General features: G+C 49.7%; 1 protein-coding gene and 1 long non-coding RNA gene across 2 annotated transcripts in view; one reads left to right on the forward strand and one right to left on the reverse strand.

The window, feature by feature from the left end:
* SLC5A11 (solute carrier family 5 member 11) overlaps positions 1-12,753 on the reverse strand; it is a 49,163-nt gene extending 36,410 nt beyond the window's left edge. Inside the window, exons 1-3 of the mRNA XM_043560265.1 lie at positions 12,650-12,753; positions 3,511-3,760; positions 254-325 (exon numbers count right to left, since the gene is read on the reverse strand). Of these exons, the coding sequence (XP_043416200.1) occupies positions 254-325; positions 3,511-3,645 (207 nt within the window). The 5' untranslated portion in view covers positions 3,646-3,760; positions 12,650-12,753. The remainder of the gene's footprint in view (positions 1-253; positions 326-3,510; positions 3,761-12,649) is intronic.
* A 1,754-nt stretch (positions 12,754-14,507) lies between these two features.
* Positions 14,508-23,613, forward strand: part of LOC122471540 — a 48,222-nt gene continuing 39,116 nt past the window's right edge. Inside the window, exons 1-2 of the long non-coding RNA XR_006294205.1 lie at positions 14,508-14,865; positions 23,568-23,613. The exon at positions 23,568-23,613 is cut by the window's right edge and continues 102 nt beyond it. This is a non-coding gene — a long non-coding RNA (uncharacterized LOC122471540). The remainder of the gene's footprint in view (positions 14,866-23,567) is intronic.

Here is a 23,613-nt window from a genome sequence, read left to right on the forward strand (position 1 = left end):
GGAGGGAAAGAGGGAGGGAGGGAGGAGGGATAAAGAGAGGAAGAGAGGGAGGGATGGAAACCAGGTCCTAATGATATCACTTGAGCCCTTGCACTCAACCATACCTGAAACCAGCCTAACTGATTGAGCTGGAGCTAAGCCTTCTCTAGACTGTGACTTCACACAACGTGCAACCCGGGTCCTGAGAGACCAAAGGCTAGACAGACCATCAGCATGTGAAGAAGTGACTTCAATTGAACCAAAGACCACTTACTGGCCACCACACCATGTCCCCTCCAGCTAGGAAGTAGCCTTTCACTGTGTCTCTTTTGGTCTTCACTGTGGACTGAAACAAAGAAGAAGGGTGGGTAACAGTCAGAGGCATCCAGAAGTGCCAAAGCCATGGAAAACCAACTGGGAGTCCAGCAGGCCAGATCTGGACAGCAAATATAGGGTGCTTTGGACCCACGGTTTAAGATTTTAATTTGAATGCTTTAGAGGAGACAAATTCTTCAGGTCAATACAACCCCTGCTTATGGCTCCCTTACATGTCTGAGTTTTCAACCCATGCTCATCGCTAGGATAGCTCATAAGAGGCACCATTTATTGAGTGTTAGTGCTACATAGTGTCACAGGAGCACAGCCATCAGACGCGCCTAAGCATCTCTGCGCTTTATCTCATGTTAATCCTTACAAACTCCTATGAAGTTGGTATCATGAGGCCCATCTAACAGACGAAGAAAATGAGACTCAGAAGTAAAGTCACTCTAGTGCCATTGTTTCCTGAGAGCAGAAGTGCCGGGAATTCAGGTCCAGGTCAGCCTTGGGAGCCCATGTCCTTAGCCGGCCAACAAAACTGTCTTTAGAAGGAGTGAGCTTCTAAGCATCGAAGGTGTTCGAATAGACACATTTCGGCTGCTAAGTGGCTTGTCTGATCTTGGCAAGCAGTTGCACGTCTCTGAGCCTGGGTGCGAACGCTGATGAGGGGATTCTTACTGGATAGGACATGGCAGGAAATGGTATCTTTTCATCCCTGCAAATGACCTTGCTATAGAAAACAGAACCTGAGGCTCATTCCGGTTCATTCCTGACACAGGAAGTATTTTTTTTTAATAAAGAACTCCCGGGGCACTTTGGTGCTCAGCAGGTTAAGTGTCCTCCAGCTCAGATCATGATCTCACGGTTCATGAGTTCGAGCCCCACATTGGGCTCTGTGCTGACAGCGTGGAGCCTGCTTGGGATATTCTCTCTCTCTCTCTCTCTCAAAATAAATAAATAAACTTAATTTTTTTTTTTAAATAAAGAACTCCGTGAAAGGGATTATCTAAATCCAGGGTTCCCAAACTAGTAATATATCAGAGACTCCTGGTCCTCTTGTGAAAATACCGATTCCCAGTGCCTCCAACCTCACCCTAACTTAACCCTGACCCCAAGGCTGTCTGACATGAAAACTCTTACTCTCAACAATGTCTCCTCCATCTCACTATGTCCTGCTAAGAGCGGAGGGCAGGGGAGTGTGCAGAGAAAGGTCTTTGGAACGTCCAGCATTGCATCCCCTTGTTGACTTGGAGGAGGGAAAGCTAAGGGGTAGGAGTAGAAAAATGATGTATAAATCGTTGGAGCAAAGTGGGGACACCTTGGGGCTCAGCCTTCAAGTCTTTTGTACCCAATGGCCTAAAACCCAGATAGCAGTATCTTCTCTTCAGCATCCTTATCCCCAAATTACTAATGTTCTGAGCATGGAGGGAGTGCCTAGGGGCACCTGGCTGGCTCAGTCAGAGGAGGGACATGCCATTCTTGATCTTGGGGTCACGAGTCTGAGCCCCATGCCAGGTGTGGAGATTACTTCAACAAATAAGAACTTTAAAAGAATAAAGAACTCCTAGAAATTGGTAAGTAAAAGAACAAGAACCTAATGAAAATGGGAAAAATATATGAAACCGTGCATCACAGAAAGGAATGAAGTGGTCTTTAAACATATGTAAGGGTGTCCAGCCTCATTTATTATAAGATAAATGCAATTTTTTTAGAGACAGGGAGCGTGAGTGGGGGAGAGGGGCAGAGGGAGAGAGAATCCCAAGCAGGCTCCGTGCTGTCAGCACAGAGCCCAACACAGGGCTTGAACTCTCAGACCGTAACATCATGACCTGTGCCAAAGTTCTATGCTCAACGCAAGGAGCCACCCAGGCACCCCAATCCTGTGCAACTTTTAAAAAGACAAGGAAGCTTCTATGCACTGATATGAAAAGATATCCCAGAGGGGCGCCTGGGTGGCGCAGTCGGTTAAGCATCCGACTTCAGCCAGGTCACGATCTCGCGGTCCGTGAGTTCGAGCCCCGCGTCGGGCTCTGGGCTGATGGCTCAGAGCCTGGAGCCTGTTTCCGATTCTGTGTCTCCCTCTCTCTCTGCCCCTTCCCCGTTCATGCTCTGTCTCTCTCTGTCCCAAAAATAAATAAACGTTGAAAAAAAAAAAAAAAAGATATCCCAGAGATCATGATAGGTGAAAAACAGCAAGGTGAAAAAACAACAGTATAATAACCTACTTCCTATTTAAGAAAGAGGTAAATATACATGATAATATTTGCTCAGATTTCCATAAGGAAACTCAAATTAATGTACAAACAAGGTTACAACAGTGGTTACTCGTGAAGGGAAGGGTAGTAGTGAAATTTTCACTATGTTTTTTTAAATGTTTGTTTATTTATTTATTTATTTATTTATTTAGTGTTTATTTTGAGAGAGAGAGAGTGGGGGAAGGGCAGAGAGAAAGGGAGAGAGAGAATCCAAAGCAGGCTCCGGGCTATCAGTGCAGAATCTGACTCAGGGCTCGAACTCACAAACCTTGAGATCATGACTCCTGAGCCAAGATCAAAAGTCGGGACACTCAACCAACTGAGCCACCCAGACCCCCCCCCTAAGTTGCTTTTATTTGAACCTTGTGACTGTATTGCCTAAAAAAAAAAAAAAAAAAAAAAAAAAAAAAGCTGGGGCGCCTGGGTGGCTCATTCGGCTAAGCGTCCGACTTCAGCTCAGGTCGTGATCTCAACAGTTTGTGGGTTCAAGCCCCGTGTCGGGCTCTGTGCTGACGGCATGGAGCCTGGAGCCCACTTTGAGTTCTGTGTCTCTCCCTGTCTCTTTGTCCCTCCCCTGCCCTTGCTCACACTCTGTCTCTCTCTCTCTCAAAAATAAAAAACATGAAAAACATTGTTTTAAAAAGCTTGCTTTAAAAAAGAAAAAAGAACATGGGCTTCAAAGTGAAGGAGATATGGATTCTAACCCAGCTGTGCTAACTTACTAATATACAACAAGGAGTTTCCACTTTTGAGCCTCAGTGTCCTTATCTATAAAATGGGTACAGCAGTAGCGTCTTCTTCATAGACATCTGTGCAAATTACATGACATAGCATGAGATGAAAGTGCCTAAGACAGCACCTGACCCATGGTCAACTCTGTATTTTTACAAGTTTAAAGTTCTAATTATTGTACGACCTTGGGCGAGTTTCTTCCTCTGCCTCCTCTGGCCTGGCTTACCCAAAGTCCGACAGCCAGGACGAAGAGGAAGTACAGAACCAACACCGCGATGTCACCTGGCTCCAGGCTCCTCTGGGGAAAAGCCTCCAGGGGATCGGACTCCGTGGGCTGAGGACTGCCGGAGCTGCTCTCCATGGTCCTGAGCAAACTTTCAATCTTGCGGGAAGTGCAAAAGCAGGTCAGATGCCAGCACCAGAGCTACCTCCTCACCCTCTGCGTGGCTACCTCCTTGGAGCAAGCAAAAGGACACCTGCGGAGAGATGTGTAGTGGGGACAGATCTCCCAGGAAGGCAGATCCACCCACCCATCCATCCATCCGTCCGTCCATTCACTCATTCATTCAGCAAACGAATGATTTGAAGTCACATCAAATCAACAGCTAATTTTTAGCAACTCAGCCACTCACTCGGCAAAATATTAAGAACAAACTGAATAGTACAGATGGTTTCATCATCCCATCCCACTTCAGGAGCACATGACCAAGAGTTGAGAGTAAAACAAGACCCTGGGGTTATTTCCCATTTCTGAGGAACCTCAGAGGTGGGCAAGAGTCGAGCCAACATCTTGTCTGAGGGTCGGCGGGACACTAGTCTTGTTCCAGTGTCGGCCAGGCCCGTAAAACTGAATATATTTTGTAATATATATAGCACCTCCTACATCATTCTAAGTGTTTACAAACCTGTAAAGTGGGCACTATTATTTTCACCCCCATTTTACAGATGGCAACATTGAGACACAGGGAACTTGTCTAAGATTAATATGGCTCAAGTGGCAGAGACAGGACTTGAAGGCAAATAATCTTGCTCCAGAATCCATGCCTTGAACCACTATGTCCTCGGCTGTTTCTCAGTATACTGTACTTCTGTGGGCAATTTAAGGGATTCCTACGGGGAACAGAATGTCCCCCTCAAGGATGGGCACCTTCTAATCCTCAGAACCTGTGAATATGTTAAGTTACATGGCCAAAAGACAATTGGGTTTACAAACAGAATTAAGGTTGCCAGTCAGCTCTCCTTAAAATTGGGAGATTTTCCCTGAAGTGTCTGAGTGAGATAATTGCAACCACAAAGGTTGCAAAAGTGAAGAGAGAATCTGAAAAGAGGACCAGCATGAGAAGGATTTGGGCCAATGTTGCTGGCTTTGAAGATGGAGTAAAAGGGCCCGCAAACCAAGGAAAGCAGGCAGCTTCTAGAAGCTGGGAACAGAAATGAACGCATTCTACCCTAGAGCATCCGAAAGGAATTCAGCCGTGTTGTCACCTTAATGTTAGCCCAGGGAGACCCATTTAGAACTTGTGACTTCCAGAACTGTAAGATAATAACCCTGCATCGTTTCAAGCCACTACCTTCTGGTGATTTTTTGCAGCAATAATTGGAAACTAATAAAACTCCTAAGGGTGATTTTCAACCATAAGCGATTTGGGCATGGACTTATTCCCAGTGTGTGACTCCACTCTGGAGGTCTGGGAAGTGAAAAGACTCATGATGCCCCCCACGATCTACACACTGCCCCCCATCTACACACTGAGGTGTGAATAAGCATGTCACGTTTAAGGAATCGCCAGATTCTTGCCTGAGTATTAGGTGAGATTAGGAAGAGGGGACTGGGCAGTGGGGCCGATCAGATATGAAGGTGACTATCTCAGCCCTTTGATGTCATTAAAGGATTTTTATAGGGTCAGAGATTCCCAACTTCTCAGACATCAAACATAGCAAATATTTTTATAGCAAATATTTTTATAAAGATTTTTAAATCAATTTATTTATTTTGAGAGAGAGAGCAGGAGCAAGGGAGGAGCGGAGAAGGAGCAGGGAAGAGAGAATCAAAGCAGGCCCCACGATGTCTCCGTGCAGCCTGACGCGGTGGGGGGGGGGGGGGTGTCAAACTCACAAACCCAGAGATCATGGCCTGAGCCAAAACCAAGACTCAGACGCTTAACCGACTGAGTCACCCAGGCGCCCTCACACATCACTTTTTAAAAAATCTATACAATGCTTTAAGTCCAAAAGAAATAAAAGGAAAGCCATTTATGATAAACTGATGAATGCTTCAACATATCACCGATCTGCTGACTCCACGGGAGACCCCAAGAACAGTCAGACACTTGCACCCATTACGCTAAGTTTTGAACTTAAGGGAAATGAGAAAGTCGGAAGCCATTTTAGTGCAAAACCTCAGAATCAAAAGTGAATCCGCAGAGGAACAGCACCAGCATCAACAATGTGGGGGTTGGGGTGCTGACCGTCTCATGCAGCCGAAAATCCACGTGCGGTTTTTGACTCCCCCAAAATGTAACTACAAATAGCCTACTGTGATTTTAAATGGTTATGGAAAAGTCCAAGCAACACCGTGCTTTTAAGACAGAGCACTGAAAAATATTTGAGACAATGCTGTGAAGAGAAAAGCAGGCACATTCTTTGCTTTAAAAAATTTGGGGCGCCTGGGGGGCTCAGTTGATTAAGTGTCCGACTTCGGCTCAGGTCACGATCTTGCAGTTCGGGACTTCGAGCCCCTCATTGGGCTCTGGGCTGACAGCTCAGAGCCTGGAGTCTGCTTCAGATTCTGTGTCTCTGTCTCTCTCTCTCTCAAAAATAAACAAACATCAATCAACAAATAAACAAATATCAAAAAAATTTTAAATTAAAAACAAACCACTTGGTGTTTCATATACACTGGAGCTCTAGTCTATAAGCATGTTGTTCACCCACATGCAAGTCTGGAACATCTCGAAAGTTCATGCTGCATGGGGCAGTTCTGTGCATTTCGGGGAGTCTAGCGTCTCTGGTCTCCATGCACCGAAGGCCAGTGGTACCCCCAAACGACTGTCATAAGCAAAGATGCTCCCGTACTTTTTCAAAGCATCCCCTGTTGGGCAGCCATGCTCCCATGGCACACCTGTGCTCTGGGTTAATGGACAAGGGAGTTGTAGGATCCAATGGGGGTGAGGGTAGGTTGACTAGAAGCAGGAAGGTGACCGTGTAATGCCACAGACTTTAGATGAAATCTAGAGGGGCGTGCAAGAGGATGTGAGAAATAACTTGGGGTTAAAATCAACAGTGCATGGGGCACCTGGGTGGATCAGTCAGTTAAGCGGCCGACTTCACCTCAGGTCATGATCTCGCGGTCCATGAGTTCGAGCCCCACGTCGGGCTCTGTGTTGCCAGCTCAGAGCCTGGAGCCTGTTTCAGATTCTGTGTTTCCCTCTCTCTGACCTTCCCCCGTTCATGCTGTCTCTCTCTGTCTCAAAAACATCAATAAACGTTAAAAAAAATTTTTTTAAAAAAAATCAGCAGTGCTTGGGGCGCCTGGGAGTTTCAGTCGGTTAAGCGGCTGACTTCACCTCAGGTCATGATCTCGCAGTCCGTGAGTTCGAGCCCCGCGTCGGGCTTTGTGCTGACAGGTCAGAGCCTGGAGCCTGTTTCGGGTTCTGTGTCTCCCTCTCTCTCTGACCCTCCCCTGTTCATGCTCTGTCTCTCTCTGTCTCAAAAATAAATAAACGTTAAGAAAAAATTAAAAAAAAAATCAGCAGTGCTTGGGGCGCCTGGGTGTTTCAGTCGGTTAAGCGTCCGATTTTGGCTCAGGTCATGATCTCACGGTTTGTGAGTTTGAGCCCCGCACTGGCCTCTATGCAGGACAGCTGGGAGCCTGGTGACTGTTTCGGATTCTGTGTCTCCCTCTCTGTCTGTCCCTCCCCTACTCACACTCTGTCTCTCCTTCAAAAATAAATAAACATTCCAAAAATTTTTTTTAAAAATCAATAGGGCTTGGTGATTAATCAACAGGGTAAGGATTGGGGAGTAATTTCCCGCAGACAGAACAGCCTGATTACCTGGGCAGGCTGTTCCTTGTTCCTAGAGTATGTTTCCTCATCCTCAATAACTCTTTGTTATGGGGTGGGGGAGGCTGTCCTGTGCAACACAGGATGTTTAACAACCTCTCTGGTAGCTACCCACTGGACGCCAGGAGCATCTTCTCCCAACTGTAAGAACCACAGAAGTCCCCTGGGTGGAGAACAGGACCTTAGAGCCCTATAAGAGGGGACTGGATGTTCACTTAGACAAGATGCCTCAGGGGGGCGCTCTATGATCTTACGTTTCCTTCGCATGCCAAGTATGACTTTGAACTTCTCCCTGGGGCTGCACCTTGCCTAGTTCTGTTGGGAGGGTGCTCACAGCTTCTCAGACCTAATCTTCCCTGGAAGGGAAGACCCAAGCAGCCATGGGTCCACCGCATTTATGGAGGGGAAAGAGGGAAGAGAGAAGGAGGGAAAGAGGGAAGCCAGCCAGTAGTGGGCAGACCCAGCTCAGACACTTACTCTGTCCTAATACAGGAGGAAGTTGAGTAGCAGAAGCCAGGATTCCCCTCACCCAGCAGTCAATCAGCCTAGATTTCATGGCCATTGTCATCTGTGAAATGGGGTAATATCCTGCTCCGGACCAACCTAACTGGACCAGACACCTGCAAAGTCTTTGTTCAAGAAAGTGGGAAGGGAGGCTAGTTTCTTGGGCCAGAAGAGAGGCTCATAAAAAAGGGTCTTACCAGGAGAGGCACATTTTGGAGGCTTGGAGAGGAGGGGGCTGGATGGTCCCTCAGGGTAGCTCAAGGGTGAAATCCCTATTAGGTAGGTAGGGTCAGTGCACGTGATCAGCCAAGAAGCTGTGGCTGGGAGAGGTTTAGCATCATGTCCACAGCCAGGGCTCGAACCCCGATCTGTATGGTTTCACAGCCTATGTTTTTAAACACACCGACCTGCTGCTTCCAAATCCAGGGGCTTCGGGGAAGGTGAGGGCTTAGAGCTCAGGAAGCAGTTCAAGGCGGAGATTGATGCAGAACTGAGGAGTAGGGTGGATGGTTCTAGAACCCAGCAGGTCTGAAAGGGAGGAAGGAGGGGCAGTGGGTTGAAGGGTGAGGCGGCCCCTCCCCCAGCTGCCCCTTGCAGGCCTCTGCCCGCCAGGCACCGAGGGCGGTGGGAGCGGATAAACAACTTATTCATCACAGCTCCGGGCAGGCTGGCACCGACTCCAGGCTCTTCCTGGGTCCCAGGGAGGTGGGGGCCCTGCCAGGGGCCGGGAGGGACCGGCCCGTGGGTGTGGCAGGATTAGGAGTGGGGATCAGAGAAGCTGTGAACCCCAGTACTGCTGGTTCACCCACATGCTCACAGGCTCAATGAGCCCCTTCTGAGCAAAATCTGTGAGCACTGTGGATTGAAGGCATGGAGATCACTTCTCATCTGGTCAGCCTGTGAGGCACACACCAGTCCCCTTTACAGGTGGGAGACGGAGGCATGAAGAGGGAAAAGTGAGCTGGGCTCGAGTCTTCGCCACTTGCTTCTAGGTCACAGTAAATGCCCAGCGGTAGGATTCGAACCCAGGTCCTCAGCTGAAGGAACTTGCATTATCCGATACTGGCTGTTCTGTCGTTATTTCCTCCCTCCCGCCCGTCTTGCCTGTCTGCTCCCTTCCTCCTTCCCTCCCGCCTTTTCTGTTCTTTTCCACAAGCATTTATTAGGCACCAGCTGTGTGCCAGGGTCTGTGCTAGGCACAAAGTAGTGAGTGGGGCAGACATGGCCCCTGCAGCTCTGTACGTGAGAGCCCTGTGCCCTTGCGCTGTTCTAGACGGGGCCAAGCTGGGGGTGGGGTCCGGGTTCACCTCCTGGGAGGGACCCTCTCTGTATGGGAGGGCAGGGTTAGCGGGAGTGCGGACAAAGCTGTCCTTGTAACAACAGCTTTGTTTGTAAGAACACCCTGCCCTAGCAGTCACCGATGGGCTGGAGAACAAAGGAAGCCCAGCACCCAGGGATGGCAGCCTACCCTTTTCCTTTTAGCCGGTTACATAATTTGCCACAGCAGATGTGGAAATTTTCCATACCCCAGTCCGAGGAAAAGACCGGGAAATGCGTCCACAGGTGGGGTGTGGGCCCTAGGTTTCTTAGGCTGGTTCCCCTGTGTGCGTCCACTGCCGGGGGTCAGATTTACATTATTCTTTTTTTGAGAAAGAGAGAGAGAGGGGATGAGCAGGGGAGGGGCAGAGAGAGACAGAGACAGAGACAGAGAAAGAGAGAATCTCAAGCAGGCTCCGCGCTGTCAGCACAGAGCCTGGTGCAGGGCTCGAACTCACAAACCATAAGATCATGACCTGAACCGAAACCCAGAGTCGCTCAGCCCAGGACGCTCAACCGACTGAGACACCCAGGCCGCCCCTACATGATTCTTTATAACTTACGTGTCTTGAAACATTTCATCACAAAAGAAACAGAAACAAACAGAACAAGATTTACAGCATAACATCATCTGCATATGTTAAACACATGCAAGACACAAAATAGTTTGACGTATTTTGCCAGGACGCAGGTACATTTGTCAAACCACATTATTGGGGACAGGAAATAAAAGAGACAGACAGACAGAAACTAGGGAGGGGCCCTGCTCTGACAACAGACAACAACTATTTTCCTGCAAGACTTAATTATAGACCAAAGCTCTCTGGGAAAGAGCTGCCCTGATCGAACATAAAGATACTTGCACTGCATGGCCTGATTCAAATCCTGGCTCTGCCTCTTATTAGCTCCGTGATCTTGGGCAAACAACTTCTCTGAGGCTCAGTTTCCCCATCTATAAAATGGGGGTAATACCAAGACCTATGTCACAGGCTTGTTAAAAACTTTAAACAAGTCCATTATATAACATGATTAAGTCTAGAATACTTGGTGTATCCTTGTCCTTGTTAGAGAAAAAAAAAAAAAAAAAAAAAAAAGAGCCTGGACTTTGTGGTCAAGTGGATCCTGGCCACCTACGTGTGTGAATCTCATTTTAAATCCACAACACCCGAGAGGTCAGGTCTCTGATTAACCCCATTGAACACGGGAGAAAAATAAAGCAGCGGCACCGGGCCCAAAGTCACACTGCTGGTAAATGACTGAACCCAGGTGCAACCCAGGCTTACCGCCTAAGCCTGTAACCGCTGCCTGGCAGGGAAAATGCCAGGGGTGGGGACCTTCAGGGATGACCTTGTCTCGTGATTCCTCAAACAGAACACGTCCAGGGGCACCTGGGTGGCTCAGTCGGTTAAGCAGCCGACTTCGGCTCAGGTCATGATCTCGTGGTCCATGAGTTTGAGCCCCGCGTCGGGCTCTGTGCTGACAGCTCAGAGCCTGGAGCCTGTTTCAGATTCTGGTCTCCCTCTCTCTGACCCTCCCCCGTTCATTCTCTGTCTCTCTCTGTCTCAAAAATGAATAAATGTTAAAAAATAAATAAATAAATAAATAAATAAATAAATAAAAGAACACGTCCAATTTGGGGAGCACGCTGTTGGAAGCCAGGACCCGCCATGACGCTCAGCGGCCACTTTGAACAACCTGCCGCTTGCAGACGCCCAAGAGCCTTAAGTCATGCGTCCATTCATTCACTCACCCGTCCAGGGGTCTGTGGGCACCTGCGATGTGTGGGGGGTCCTGTGCCCAAGCGAGATGGCTACGAGGGCCATTGCCAGGGCCACACACTGTCGAAGCACTTAGAGGGTCTCCTTCTCAACTCCCGGAATCTATTGGTCCCTAATTCATTCCCTTCCACCTCCCAAGCATGGCTGAATCCATCCATTTTCCCTTTACTTCCAGGCGTCCATCCATCCCAAGCCAGCACTAGGGTGAGGACCTCTCGCCTCGTCCCCTTCCAACCCACCCCTCGGGTGGAAGCCACAGGGATCGTAGACCATAAGTCAGATCAGGACATCACTAGCCTCATCTCTCACCGGCCCTTGAGCACTACTCTGGCCTCAGAGTCTTCGCCATTCTGTTCCCTCTGCCTGGAATGCTCTTCCCTCTCTCCAGCCTCGGCTTGACCAGCTCCTATCCGGGCTTCAGATGTTATCCTACCATCACAAGCCCAGAGGAGCTCTCTCCCCGCCTCAGCCTAAATCGGGTCCTTAAGTTATTTGCCGTCAGAACAAAGGTGACTTTTCCTCACTGTTGAGTCCAACAAGATGTCGGGTTGGTATGAGTCATCATTGGCCGTCCCCGCTACTGTAAGCTCTTGGAAAGCAGGGACCATGTGTGTCTTGCTCACACTATTCCGAAGCTGGCACTCAATAGACATCTGGGTAGCACACATGGGGTTTCCAGTAAAAAAAAACAAACAAAAGGGGAGCCTGGGTGGCTCAGTCGGTTGGGCATCCAACTTCGGCTCAGGTCATGATCTCGCGGATTATGAGTTCCAGCCCCGCGTCGGGCTCTGTGCTGACGGCTCAGAGCCTGGAGCCTGCTTTGGATTCTGTGTCCCCCTCTCTCTCTCCCCCTCCCATGCTCATGCTCTCTCTCTGTCCCTCAATAATAAATAAACATTAAAAAAATTTTTTTTAAACAAAAAACAAACAAAACCATGGGATTTCCAGAGCTTTTGCTATATACCCTTGCACGTTATGACCCCTCCTCCCCCAAGTCCTATCCCTAAGGACTTCGGGAGGGCACCTCTCCCTTGCGCTTCTCCAGAATCATCCAGCACGACACCCACTGTCGGCCAGATGTTGTGGGTGAGCTCATGGCTGTGGGAGCAGAGTCTCGGCTTTGCCTCTCACTATCAGTGCAAACCTGGGCGTGCTTCCGGATGGCTGTCTGTCTCTCTCTGTGAATCAGGGTGGCTGTGTCCTCCGCAGGGACTGACCAGGCCCAGGAGGAGGAGGCCAGTACATGTGCCAGCACATTGCAGTGAAACTCAGATTTGCCTTGTAAATAGCAGCGGGGCAGGCAGCAGCCCATCCCCCCGGCCTTTCAGGGGTTTACAAAGATATTTCCACCCGCATTATCTCTTTGGGTCCTTGGGAGATAGCACGCCTGCAGGCTGGGCTGGGCTGGGCTGGGGTTTACATTCCCATTTAACAGATAAGAAACCTGAGGCTCAGTGAAGTGAAATGATCCACCAACTCCGAACTTGGGAAGTGGACAAACGGGGACCCAGCTTGGTGCCATTGGGCTGTACCCAACCCCCAACAACACACACTCCATGTGCCCGGTAGAGAGGAGCTATGCCCCCACCCCTGGCTCACAGCGGGAGTCCTCTCAGCCACCAGGGCCTCCCTTCCCCAGACCAATGTCCCCAGTGTGGAGAATGGGCACCAGGTTGGGCAAGGTGCCAGCAAGGAACCTTACCTTCCTCTGATGCAGGGCTCACCTGCCCTGGGGCCTGCCCGTGGCTTCTGAGGCAGAAGGAGGTTGTGGAGAAGGGCCCCACCCCCCGCCGGCTCCTCCCCCCTCCTAGCCAGGGGACAGCGGCCGCCCTCTCCTGCACCGCCTACAGCTGAGAGCCTCCTTGCAGGTCAAACTCCAAATTCCAGCCCCACTACAGGCAGGGGCGAGGAAGAGAATGATATCCCCAGGCACCAGAGACGGTGGGCCCAGCCCCGAACCCCTGAACTCTATGCAGGCCCCAGTGGGGAGGAGGGTAATCCCTGAGCTCCGCCCACACAGCCTCCACCTGGTAGGGTGCCCACGGCAGGGAGGGGTAGGAGAGTGGCAGGGAGGGGTGGGGGAGTGGCAGGAGCCCCGAACTGTCCTGCTTCACTCACCCACTCCTCCACTGGCCCGCCTCCACGCTGGGGACAGGCGGGCTTGGGACGAGCTGGGGGAAGGGGGGAGGAGAGATGCGGGGACTGGGGGGGGGGGATGAGGGGGGAGGCAGGGGACAGCGGAAAAATCCCAGGAGGGCACTTGCAGCCGCGGCCCCATCACTGCAGCAGCAGTAACAGTGACCACCCTTTGTTCAGCCCCTTTTGCCGGGTGCTCTCCGGGCCAAGGCAGCACAAAGACAAGCGTCTGGAGCCCAGGGGAGCTATGGGGAACGACCAAGCCACGGCCCTAGGGGCCCGCGGCACTGGGACAGGCAATGGAGGACAGCGCAACGCTTCCACTGGATGTTCAGAGCATTCAAACAAGTTTTGAAATAGACACTAGCATCTACAAAGGATGAGACTTTAAACAAGACTGATCTCCCACTTTCGTAGAACATTCTGAAGATCTGGGGGGCGCCTGGGGGGCTCAGTCGGTTAAGTGGCTTACTTGGAGCCTGCTTCGGATTCTGTGTCTCCCCCCCTCTCTGCCCCTGCCCTGCTTGCACTCTGTCTCTCTCAAAAATAAACATTAAAAAAAAAAAACAAACCCATTATGAAGATGTGGCCACACCAGGCCCACAGTGCCACATGACAGCCACTGGCTGGAGTAGCGTCGTGGCCAACTTGTGTCACCACAGACCCCTACCTACAACCCACCTTCTTCCTTCACCAGACCCTGCTGGGCCCTGGGTGTGCAGCACCCCCACCTTGCAGCATAATTCAGAAAGGACAGCGATAATGAAGATGCATCAGGTTCGTTCTAAGTGCTCTCTCTCCACGTCTTTGCTCAGGTGGTCTTTCCAACAACTCTGAGACGGAGCCTGATTATCTCCCTTTTACTGATGAGGAAAGAGAGAGGCCAGTAACTTGCCCAAGGTCACCGAGAGGTGAGCGGCAGACTTAGGATGGGAACCCAGAGCCCTACAGAGTGGGGGGCAGGGTAGGGGGACAGCAGGCAGGTTCCGGGGTCAGAGCGAGGAGGCTGGCCAGGTGGGGCTGCGGCCCACTGGAGAGCATGTGTCCCTGCTAAAGGGGGCAGTCCTGGCTCAGCTGTCATGTGAGGAGGAACACAGGCCCAATGGTGCCAGACCTTCTGATTGTTCTAGAAAACTGAAAGGTCCAGAATTTTGTGTAAAGTCTCATGACTGTCTGGGATCATAGCCTGAGCTGAAATCAAGAGTGGGACGGTGGACCAACTGAGCCACTGATGCTCCCAGAGTGGTGGGGTGGACGCCCAAGGCAGGCTCCATGCTGCTTGAGATTCTCTAGCCCCCTGCCCCACCCACCCCCCACTCCCCTGCCCCCCCCCCCCCCCCCCAGCTGGAACTGGAGCTCTCTCTCTCTCAAAACAAATTTTTTTTTTAAATAAAGTCTCAGAAAATAAGTAAGCGAGAAGTAAGTCTCAGGGCTGTTAATTTGTAAAAGCTGGGCGTGGCCCGCTGGCTACCCCCTGAGAACAGCACGACCACGTGCAAGAGGTTTTCAGAAGTTTCTTCTAAAGTGAACGCACCCCTCCCAGCTCCGCGGCCCAGCAATTGCACGCTCGGGGTATTTCTCTAGGGATGAAAACAGACGTCGCCACGAAGACTTGTACACTGAGGTCTGGCTCACCGCTGCCCCAGGACGCACCGCGGGGACGGGGACAAGCAGGTGCCGTCACGCTCCGTGGAAAACCACGCTACTTTTCGGTAGCAACAAGCTGCCGACAGGCGCCGCCGCGGCTGAACCTCGGAGGCCGAGCCAGACGCGAAGGAATAGGTACGTACCTTCCGAAACCGGGGCCGGGGCGCAGGGGTGCGACAGCCTGGCTCGGTGCAGGGCGTGGGGGAGCGGGGGGCGGGGGGGGGGGCTCCGAGCAGAGCAAGGACGGCCGCAGGCCTCTGACAAAATCCAAAGGCAGAGAAACTTTCTCCAAAGTTCTGAAAATACCTGCAGGTTTATATAAGGAAATGTGGGACAAAGGTCAGTGGACCCAGGCTGGTGGGCTGTAAAGGTCAGGGCGTCGTCTTCCTGGGGTCAATCGCGGGTGGGGTCTTGCTGGCTCCGGGCGGTCCTTCTTGCCTGAGGGGGTAGTTTTGGTTCCCATTAGGGGATGCTTTGCCCTCCGGCCTTTTGCCTGAGTTAAGAGATCAGCTGGAGGTAACTTAATGAGAATGAGGTCAAACTTAAATAAGGTCAAAAATAAATAAATTAAGAATAAAAAAAGATGGGGCGCCTGGGTGGCTCAGTCGGTTAAGTGTCTGACTCTTGGTTTCGGCTCCGGTCATGATCTCGCGGTTTCATGAGTTCGAGCCCCACATCAGGCTCTGTGCTGACTGTGGGGCCTGCTTGGGATTCTGTCTCCCTCTTTCTCTGTCCCTCCCCCACTTGTGCTGTCTCTGCCTCTCTCAAATAGACTTAAAAAATTTTTTTAAATAGGAAATAGTACAGTTTTATACAGTTTATAAATAATAAAGATATATATAGGTACTGTAATAAATATGACATTTACGTTGGGAGGGGCAGGAATCTGTACATTTGATGGATACAGGAGGCAGAAAGGGAGAGGCTAAGGGCTAGAAGGTCTCTAGGTGGGGAAAAACACAAGTTTTTTTTTCTTTTTTTTTTTTTCAATGTTTATTTATTTTTGGGACAGAGAGAGACAGAGCATGAACGAGGGAGGGGCAGAGAGAGAGGGAGACACAGAATCAGAAACAGGCTCCAGGCTCTGAGCCATCAGCCCAGAGCCCGACGCGGGGCTCGAACTCACGGACCGCGAGATTGTGACCTGGCTGAAGTCGGACGCTTAACCGACTGAGCCACCCAGGCGCCCCAAAACACAAGTTTTAAAACAGGTCTTCTGGGAAGGTCTAACCTCTGTGCAAACTCCCTCCCGCATTAAGTTTCTCTTTAAAGAGGTAACAGACACCGCCTACTCCCCCTCACTTAGGAAATTGACAAAAGACCTGACTAAAAATAAGTAGACCATAAAATGTAGAACCCAAGGAACCCTCTGGCCATAGACCGCCCCTCATACTGCCGACATGGTCATGGGCGTTCACTTCCCAATGCCCCCTCTCTGGAAAGAGAGCTTTCATACTACTCTTACTTTCTGGTCTTTTCTTTTCCTTTTTAATGTTTATTCTCGAGAGGCGGAGAGAGAGTTCCAGCAGGGAAGGGGCAGAGAGAGAGGGAGACACAGAATCGGAAGCAGGCTCCAGACTCTGAGCCGTCAGCACAGGGCCTGACGTGGGGATTGAACTCATGAACTGAGAGATCATGACCTGAGCCGAAGTCGGACGCTTAACCGACGGAGCCCTCTTGCTTTCTGATCTTATACTCAAATTAACTTTTTCCTGCTGCTCATTTTATTTTGTGTCCACCTCTTCATTCCTCCAAGCAGTGAGACAACAAATCCCAGTATCGGGGTAAAAAATCCTGCAACAATTCCTGAATAAAATAGGACAGAATGTACTAACAAGGAGTGTGCAAATACAGCCCGTGCTTCTCTGATGGCAGAGGCTGTTGTCCCCGCCCCCCCCCCCAAATACCACCTCCCAGCAGCTGGTCCCATTCTACTGTTTCCACTGGAGAAGGCAGTCCCAATGTTTCCAAAGTGCCTGATTTTTAAGAGAAATCCCAAAGCCGGATTTTTATGTATAAGGTTCGGCAAGTAACTCGATATTAACAAAAAAGTTAAAACATTGTAGTTTGTGAGACGACTGGGTGGCTCAGCCGGTTAAGCATCCGACTTGGGCTCAGGTCATGATCCCGCAGTTCATGAGTTCAAGCCCCACATCAGGCTTTGTGCTGACAGCTCAGATCCTGGAGCCTGCTTCCATTTCTCTCTGCCCCTCCCCTGCTGACTCTCTGTCTCTCAAAAATAAAAACATTTTAAAAAATTGTAGTTTGTAATCGCCGATGTAGCGATTTATAAGAGCCTATATTTGGTCTCCGTGCCTGTTTCTGGCACCAAGCTCCCAAATCCCTTGGAACTTTTTGAGCTGATGAGAGAGATCAAGGTGACTTTTGTCATGTTAATGAGGTGACTTTGGGACCCACCCAGCAGGGTAGGGGCTGGGTGTGATTAGGGTTTGATTAGGGTCCACCCGCTGACCTCTGGGGGGATCGGAAGTTGAATAAATCGCCAATGGCAACGAATTAATCAGTCATACCTGTGTAATGAAGCCTCTATAAAAACCCAAAAAGGACCAGGTTTGGAAAGCTTTTGGGTTGATGAACACGTGGGGGTTGCGGAAGAGAGAGAAAGAGAGAGAGGGCATGGAGCTTGCACCCTTTCCCCCACTGCCTTGCTCTACGAGCCCTTCATAATATACAGGTGATCTAGCAAGTAAAACGTTTCTGAGCTCTTCGAGCCACTCTAGCAAATTAATCCCACGTGAGGAGGGTGTCTTCATGTCCCATCTATACTGGGTGGGTCAGAAGCACAGGTGAAGTCGGGGAGGGAGCAGTCTCATGGGACTGAGCCCTTAACCTCCTCTCCAAGGAGACAGTGTCCAAATTGTGTCGAGGTGTGGGACACCCGCTGGTGTCGCAGAACTGCGTGGTGGTGTGGGGAAAAACCCACACATCGGACTCGAGGTCAGAGCGTCCCTCGGTGTCCCCATGTCACACCCCCTCCTACTCTGGAATCCAGGCTGAGCTCCTCCAGGTTGGAATTCCTTCCCAAGTTTTCTACAGCCTTTTAGAAATCCACCTTCACCCACCGCACACTTACCTGTCAATGCTGCTATTTGTTCTAACAACTGAAAGAAGGCAAACCCTAAGCCCTGCCGCGGTAGGCGAGCTTTCCTGGGTGGTTCCGAGGAAACCAGGTACGTCAAGTAAAACCAAGTAAATAAAAGCAAGAGGAAAACAAGACACTTTTTTTTTTTTTTTTTTACTTAGTAACTGTGAGACGTGGGGCAAGTCACTTTCCTCCCTGTCCAAAAGGATGTTTCTTTTAAAAAAGTGCTTATTTGGGGCACCTGGGTGGCACAGTCGGTTGAGCGTCCGACTTCAGCCAGGTCACGATCTCGCGGTCCGTGAGTTCGAGCCCTGCGTCGGGCGCTGGGCTGATGGCTCAGAGCCTGGAGCCTGTTTCCGATTCTGTGTCTCCCTCTCTCTCTGCCCCTCCCCCGTTCATGCTCTGTCTCTCTCTGTCCCAAAAATTAAAAAAAAAAAAAAAAAAAAGTTGAAAAAAAAAGTGTATTTATTTTCTAATTTACATCCAAGTTAGTTAGCATCGAGTGCAACAATGATTTCAGGAGTAGATTCCTTGGTGCCCCTTCCCCATTTAGCCCATCCCCCCTCCCACAACCCACAAATATGGAGTTTGTTCTCCATATTTATGAGTCTCTTCTGTTTTCCCACCCAACAATGCAAAAGAGACCCTCTTTCTCCGCATCCTCGCCAACATCTGTTGTTGCCTGAGATGTTAACGTTAGCCATTCTGCCAGGTGTAAGGTGGTATCTCATTGTGGTTTTGATTTGTAATTTCCCTGATGATGAGTGATGTTAAGCATCTTTTCATGTGTTGGCTGGCCATCTGGATGTCTTCTTTGCAGAAGTGTCTATTCATGTCTTTTCCCCATTTCTTCGCTGGATTATTTGTTTTGTGGGTGTTGAGTTTGATAGGTTCTTTACAGATTTTGGATACTAACCCTTTATCTGATATGTCATTTGCAAATGCCTTCTCCCATTCTGTCGGTTGCCTTTTGGTTGTGCTGATTGTTTCCCTTGCCGTGCAGAAGCTTTTTATCTTGATGAGGTCCCAATAGTTCATTTCTGCTTTTGTTTCCCTTGCCTCTGGAGACATGTTGAGTAAGAAGTTGCTGTGGCCAAGATCAGAGAAGTTTTTGCCTGCTTTCTCCTCGAGGATTTTGATGGCTTCCTGTCTTACCTTGAGGTCTTTCATCCGTTTTGAGTTTATTTTTGTGTCTGGTGTAAGAAAGGGGTCCAGGTTCATTCTTCCGCATGTCGCCGTCCAGTTTTCCCAGCACCACTTACTGAAGACACTGTCTTTATTCCATTGGCTATTCTTTCCTGCTTTGTCAAAGATTAGTTGGCCATCTGTTTGTGGGTCCATTTCTGGGTTCTCTATTCTGTTCCATTGAACTGAGTGTCTGTTCTTGTGCCAGTACCATACTGTCCTGATGATTACAGCTTTGTAGTACAGCTTGAAGTCCGGGATTGTGATGCCTCCTGCTTTGGTTTTCTTTTTCAAGATCGTTTTGGCTATGCGGGGTCTTTTCTGGTTCCATACAAATTGTAGGATTGTTTGTTCTAGCTCTGTGAAGAATGCTGGTGCTATTTCGATAAGGGTTGCATTGAATCTGTAGATTGCTTTGGGTGGTATCGACATGTCAACAATATTTCTTCTTCCAAAGGGATGTTTTTACTGCTCACTTTGCAGCAGAATAAATGAAGAATAAACAACATCTGGAGAGAAGCCCCCGACCTGGCACATCGGCTCCTTCCTTCTCCCCACACTTAACCCCATAGTTAACCATGAGCTGCCTGGTTGTCAGTGAGAATCTCAGGCCTTCTTTCTCTCCATGTTGGATCCAGTGAGGAAAAGTGCACTTTTTTTCTTCCCTCTCCGCCTCTCTCTCTCTTTTGCAGTTTTGTTTGTTGCCCAGGTCCCGGTTCTCACAAATGTGGGGGGTCTGCCTTGGCTGCAGGACAATGGTGGAGAGCAGCGGGGCGGGCGGGGGCGGGGGGGGGATTAAGATGCCAGAGATGAGGGGGCAGGCTGACCCCTGTCCTCATTCTGGCTTCTCTGCTCCTCGCTGTGTGTTCTGATAGACAGGACTCAAGTGCTCTGAGTCCATATTCTCTCCTCTGCAAAAACGGGATGTCATAATCGTACCGAGGTGTTTTGTCAGGAAGACTCAATGAGGCGATACCTACAATGGTCTTTATAATACTAAGATGCCACGTTTCTTTTTTTCTCTCATCATTTCACGAATGTCCAGTGGAGTTTTCCAGAGGCCACCTGACATGAGCTGTCACAACAGACTGAACACAGGAGCAGGTGTGAGAATCCAGCCGTCTTCTATTAACCCAGACATTCAAGAGCTGGGCCAGTATGCGGAGTAATGCCACCCTTCTCACCAAATCTTTCAGGAAAATATGGTTACTTTTCATAAGAGTGTAATTTATTTAACATGCAGTGGGTTTGCTATTGTTACTTTTTTTTTTTAATTTTTTTTTAACGTTTATTCATTTTTGAGACAGAGAGAGACAGGGCGTGAACGGGGGAGGGTCAGAGAGAGAGAGGGAGACACAGAATCCGAAACAGGCTCCAGGCTCCGAGCCATCAGCCCAGAGCCCGACGCGGGGCTGGAACCCACAAACCGTGAGATCATGACCTGAGCCACAGTCGGACGCCTAACTGACTGAGCCACCCAGGCGCCCCTAAGTTGCTTCCTCATTTAAATGTTTAGTTCTATAAATTGCTGTCGATAGAACCCACATAAATGAGAGCTCTTCGGGGTTCTTATAAAAAGTCCTAGATCCGAAAGTCCTTGAGAATTGTTGACAGGAGTCTGCATTTAGGGAAAGTCTCGTGGATATTCTATTTAAACCCAAAGGCAAACAAGGTGTGGAAAGGCACGTCCCCTCCTTGGAAAGCGCATTTGTGCACGAGGGGCCGCACGGCAAAGTTGTTTGTACCTCCGTAGACCTTGCCGGTCAGCGTGGAGTGGGTTGTTAATGAATCAGCGAGGCCGCTGCTTAATCACTAAACGCTTTAACAGATCCTGAAAGATCTGGTGAGAAGGGTGGCGTTCATGACAGAGAGGTTGAAGGTTGGAGTGTCACTTCTACGCACTTGGAGATCATCAGAGTGGAACAGGGCCCCGTGGAAGCCAGCTTTGCCAAAACTGCCACCTGTTGGGCCTGGGCTGCATGGAAGAGCCGGAGAGTCCTGGTGTGGGGCCAGCTGTAGGGCCTGGACCCGATGCCAGGGCTCTGCCTGCCCGCTTTGGTTAAGTCCTGGCTGTTACAGCAAGTTGCCTCACCTGTCTGTGCCTCAGTCTCCCCTTCGTCAAAAGAATGATCTGAGGGGCGCCTGGGTGGCTCAGTTGGTGCAGCGTCCAACTCTTGATTTCGGCTCAGGTCACGGTCTCACGGTTCGTGAGTTCGAGCCCCGCGTCGGGCTCTGTGCTGACAGCACAGAGCCTGCTTGGGATTCTCTCTCCCTGCCTCTCTCTGCCTCTACCCCGCTTGCTCTTTCTCACACACAATAAATAAACTTACAAAAAAAAAAAAAAAGGATCATCTGAGGTGGGGGACTGGCCAGCAAAATCTGTCCTTCTTCCTTCCCAGATGCCACTGGCCAGCCCCACAGGCGGTGGTGCGGCCAGTGGATTGAGGGGGATGTGATCTATGTGGTTTCTGCCTCCCTTGCTTAAGAGGGAGCTCCAGGGGCGCCTGGGTGGCTCAGTCGGTTAAGTGTCCGACCTCGGCTCAGGTCATAATCTTGCAGTCTGTGAGTTCGAGCCCCACATCAGGCTCTGTGCTGACTGCTCAGAGCCTGGAGCCTGTTTCGGATTCTGTGTCTCCCTCTGTCTCTGACCCTCCCCCGTTTATGCTCTGTCTCTCTCTGTCTCAAAAATAAACGTTAAAAAAAAATTAAAAAAAAAAAAAAAAAGAGGGAGCTCCAGGGCAGGCTCCTGGCTGGCTCAGGCAGAGGAGCATGTGATCTTGGGGTTGTGAGTTCGAGCCTCATGTTGGGTGCAGAGATTACTTAACAATTAAAAAAAAATATTTATTAAAAAAAATTTTTTTAATGTTTATTTTTGAGAGAGAGAGAGACAGACAGAGTGCGAGCAGGGGAGGGGCAGAGAGAGAGGGAAACACAAAATCCAAGCAGGCTCCAGGCTCCGAGCTGCCAGCACAGAGCCTGATGCGGGGCTCGAACCCATGAACTGTGAGATCATGACCTGAGCCACCCAGGCACCCCCAAATATTTATTTTTTTTTTAATGTTTATTTACTTTTGAGAGAGAGAGTGAGAAAGCAAGCGTGAACAGGGGAGGAGCAGAGAGAAAGGAAGACAGAGAATCCAAAGCAGGCTCCGAGCTGTCAGCACAGAGCCTGACGTGGGACTAGAACCCACAAACCACGAGATCATGACCTGAGCCTAAGTCGGACGCTCAACTGACTGAGCCACCCAGGCACCCCTTGAGGATTTTAATGTAAACATAATTCTTCTACATCTTTGTCTAAGCCATTGAGAAAAGCACCAAACAGGACAAGATTGTGAACATTCTGTAGAGACTTCTCTCTCTGCTCAAAAATCCCAAAAATATTATATCGAGGGGAAGAAACCAGATCTAAAAAAAAGAGGATATACCAAATGATTCTGTCTGTGTAAAATCCTAGGAAATGTGACTGAATCTGTTACAACAGCAGATTGATGTTCATCTGGAGATGGCGGTGGCAGGATGTCACAGAGGGATGTGACAAAGGGGAACAAGGACACTCTTGGGGGTGATGGATATGTTTACCAGCTTGATTGTCGTAACGGTTTCCGTCACTTACACAGATGTTGAGACTCTTTCAGTTGGGCATCTAAATACACACAGTTCATCATATGCCATTTATTCTTCCACAAATTTCTTTTAAAAAGCATTAATGCCTTTCTATAGATGTATTCTTACAGAGAAACATAAACCACCGCAGCGTGAAAGACAAATGTCCAGGATTAAAGACTGGATAGGAGAATCAGGCCTGGGGTACCTGCCCGGCTTCTAGGGGTTTCCATGGAGTCAAGCACGTGCTACAGGTGTGCTAGGAAGGTGGAGAGAGTACTTGGATGTCCTGGTTCCTCTTTTCAGAGCATTTCTGCATTTTATTTATTTATTTATTTATTTATTTATTAATTATTTGAGAGAGAGCACACACAAGTGAGCGGGGGGAGGGGCAGAGGGAGAGAGAGAGAGAGAGAGAGAGAGAGAGAGAGAGAGAGAGAGAGAATCTCAAGCAGGTTCCATGCTCAGCATGGAGCCCGATGTGGGGCTCGATCTCACAACCCTGCGATCATGACCTGAGCCAAAATCGAGAGTCAGCTGCTGAATTGACTGAGCCACCCAGGCACCCCTGCATTTCTACATTTGAACGGCATCTGTTTCTTCAATTCAGTGTGAAAATTTATTCATTCACGGATTCGGTCATTTATTCAGTGCCGTTCTGTGCCAGGCCACGTTCCGAGCTCTGGGGATTAAGCAGAAAACAGGGCAGACCTGTCCTCACGGGGCCCCTTTGCGACGTTATTCTTCTGCAGTCTCTCCTCCAGGGGTTCCCCCTCCTTCCCCGGAAAACCACACTCCAGTGTGTCCCAAATTATCAAATGCGCAAGCACACAAAAGCTTTTCTGGCCCTTTGTCTCCCTCTAGCGGTCTCTCAGTCTCTCCCTCCATAGACCAATTCCCTGGGAGACTCGTCTACACCAACCACTTGTATGCTCCCCTTCAGGGCCAAGGCACCTACGCCCCCACTGCCAGGAGACTGTCGCCGATGG

The sequence above is a fragment of the Prionailurus bengalensis genome, chromosome E3 (assembly GCF_016509475.1).
Source record: "Prionailurus bengalensis isolate Pbe53 chromosome E3, Fcat_Pben_1.1_paternal_pri, whole genome shotgun sequence".
Classification (NCBI taxonomy): Eukaryota; Metazoa; Chordata; class Mammalia; order Carnivora; family Felidae; genus Prionailurus; species Prionailurus bengalensis.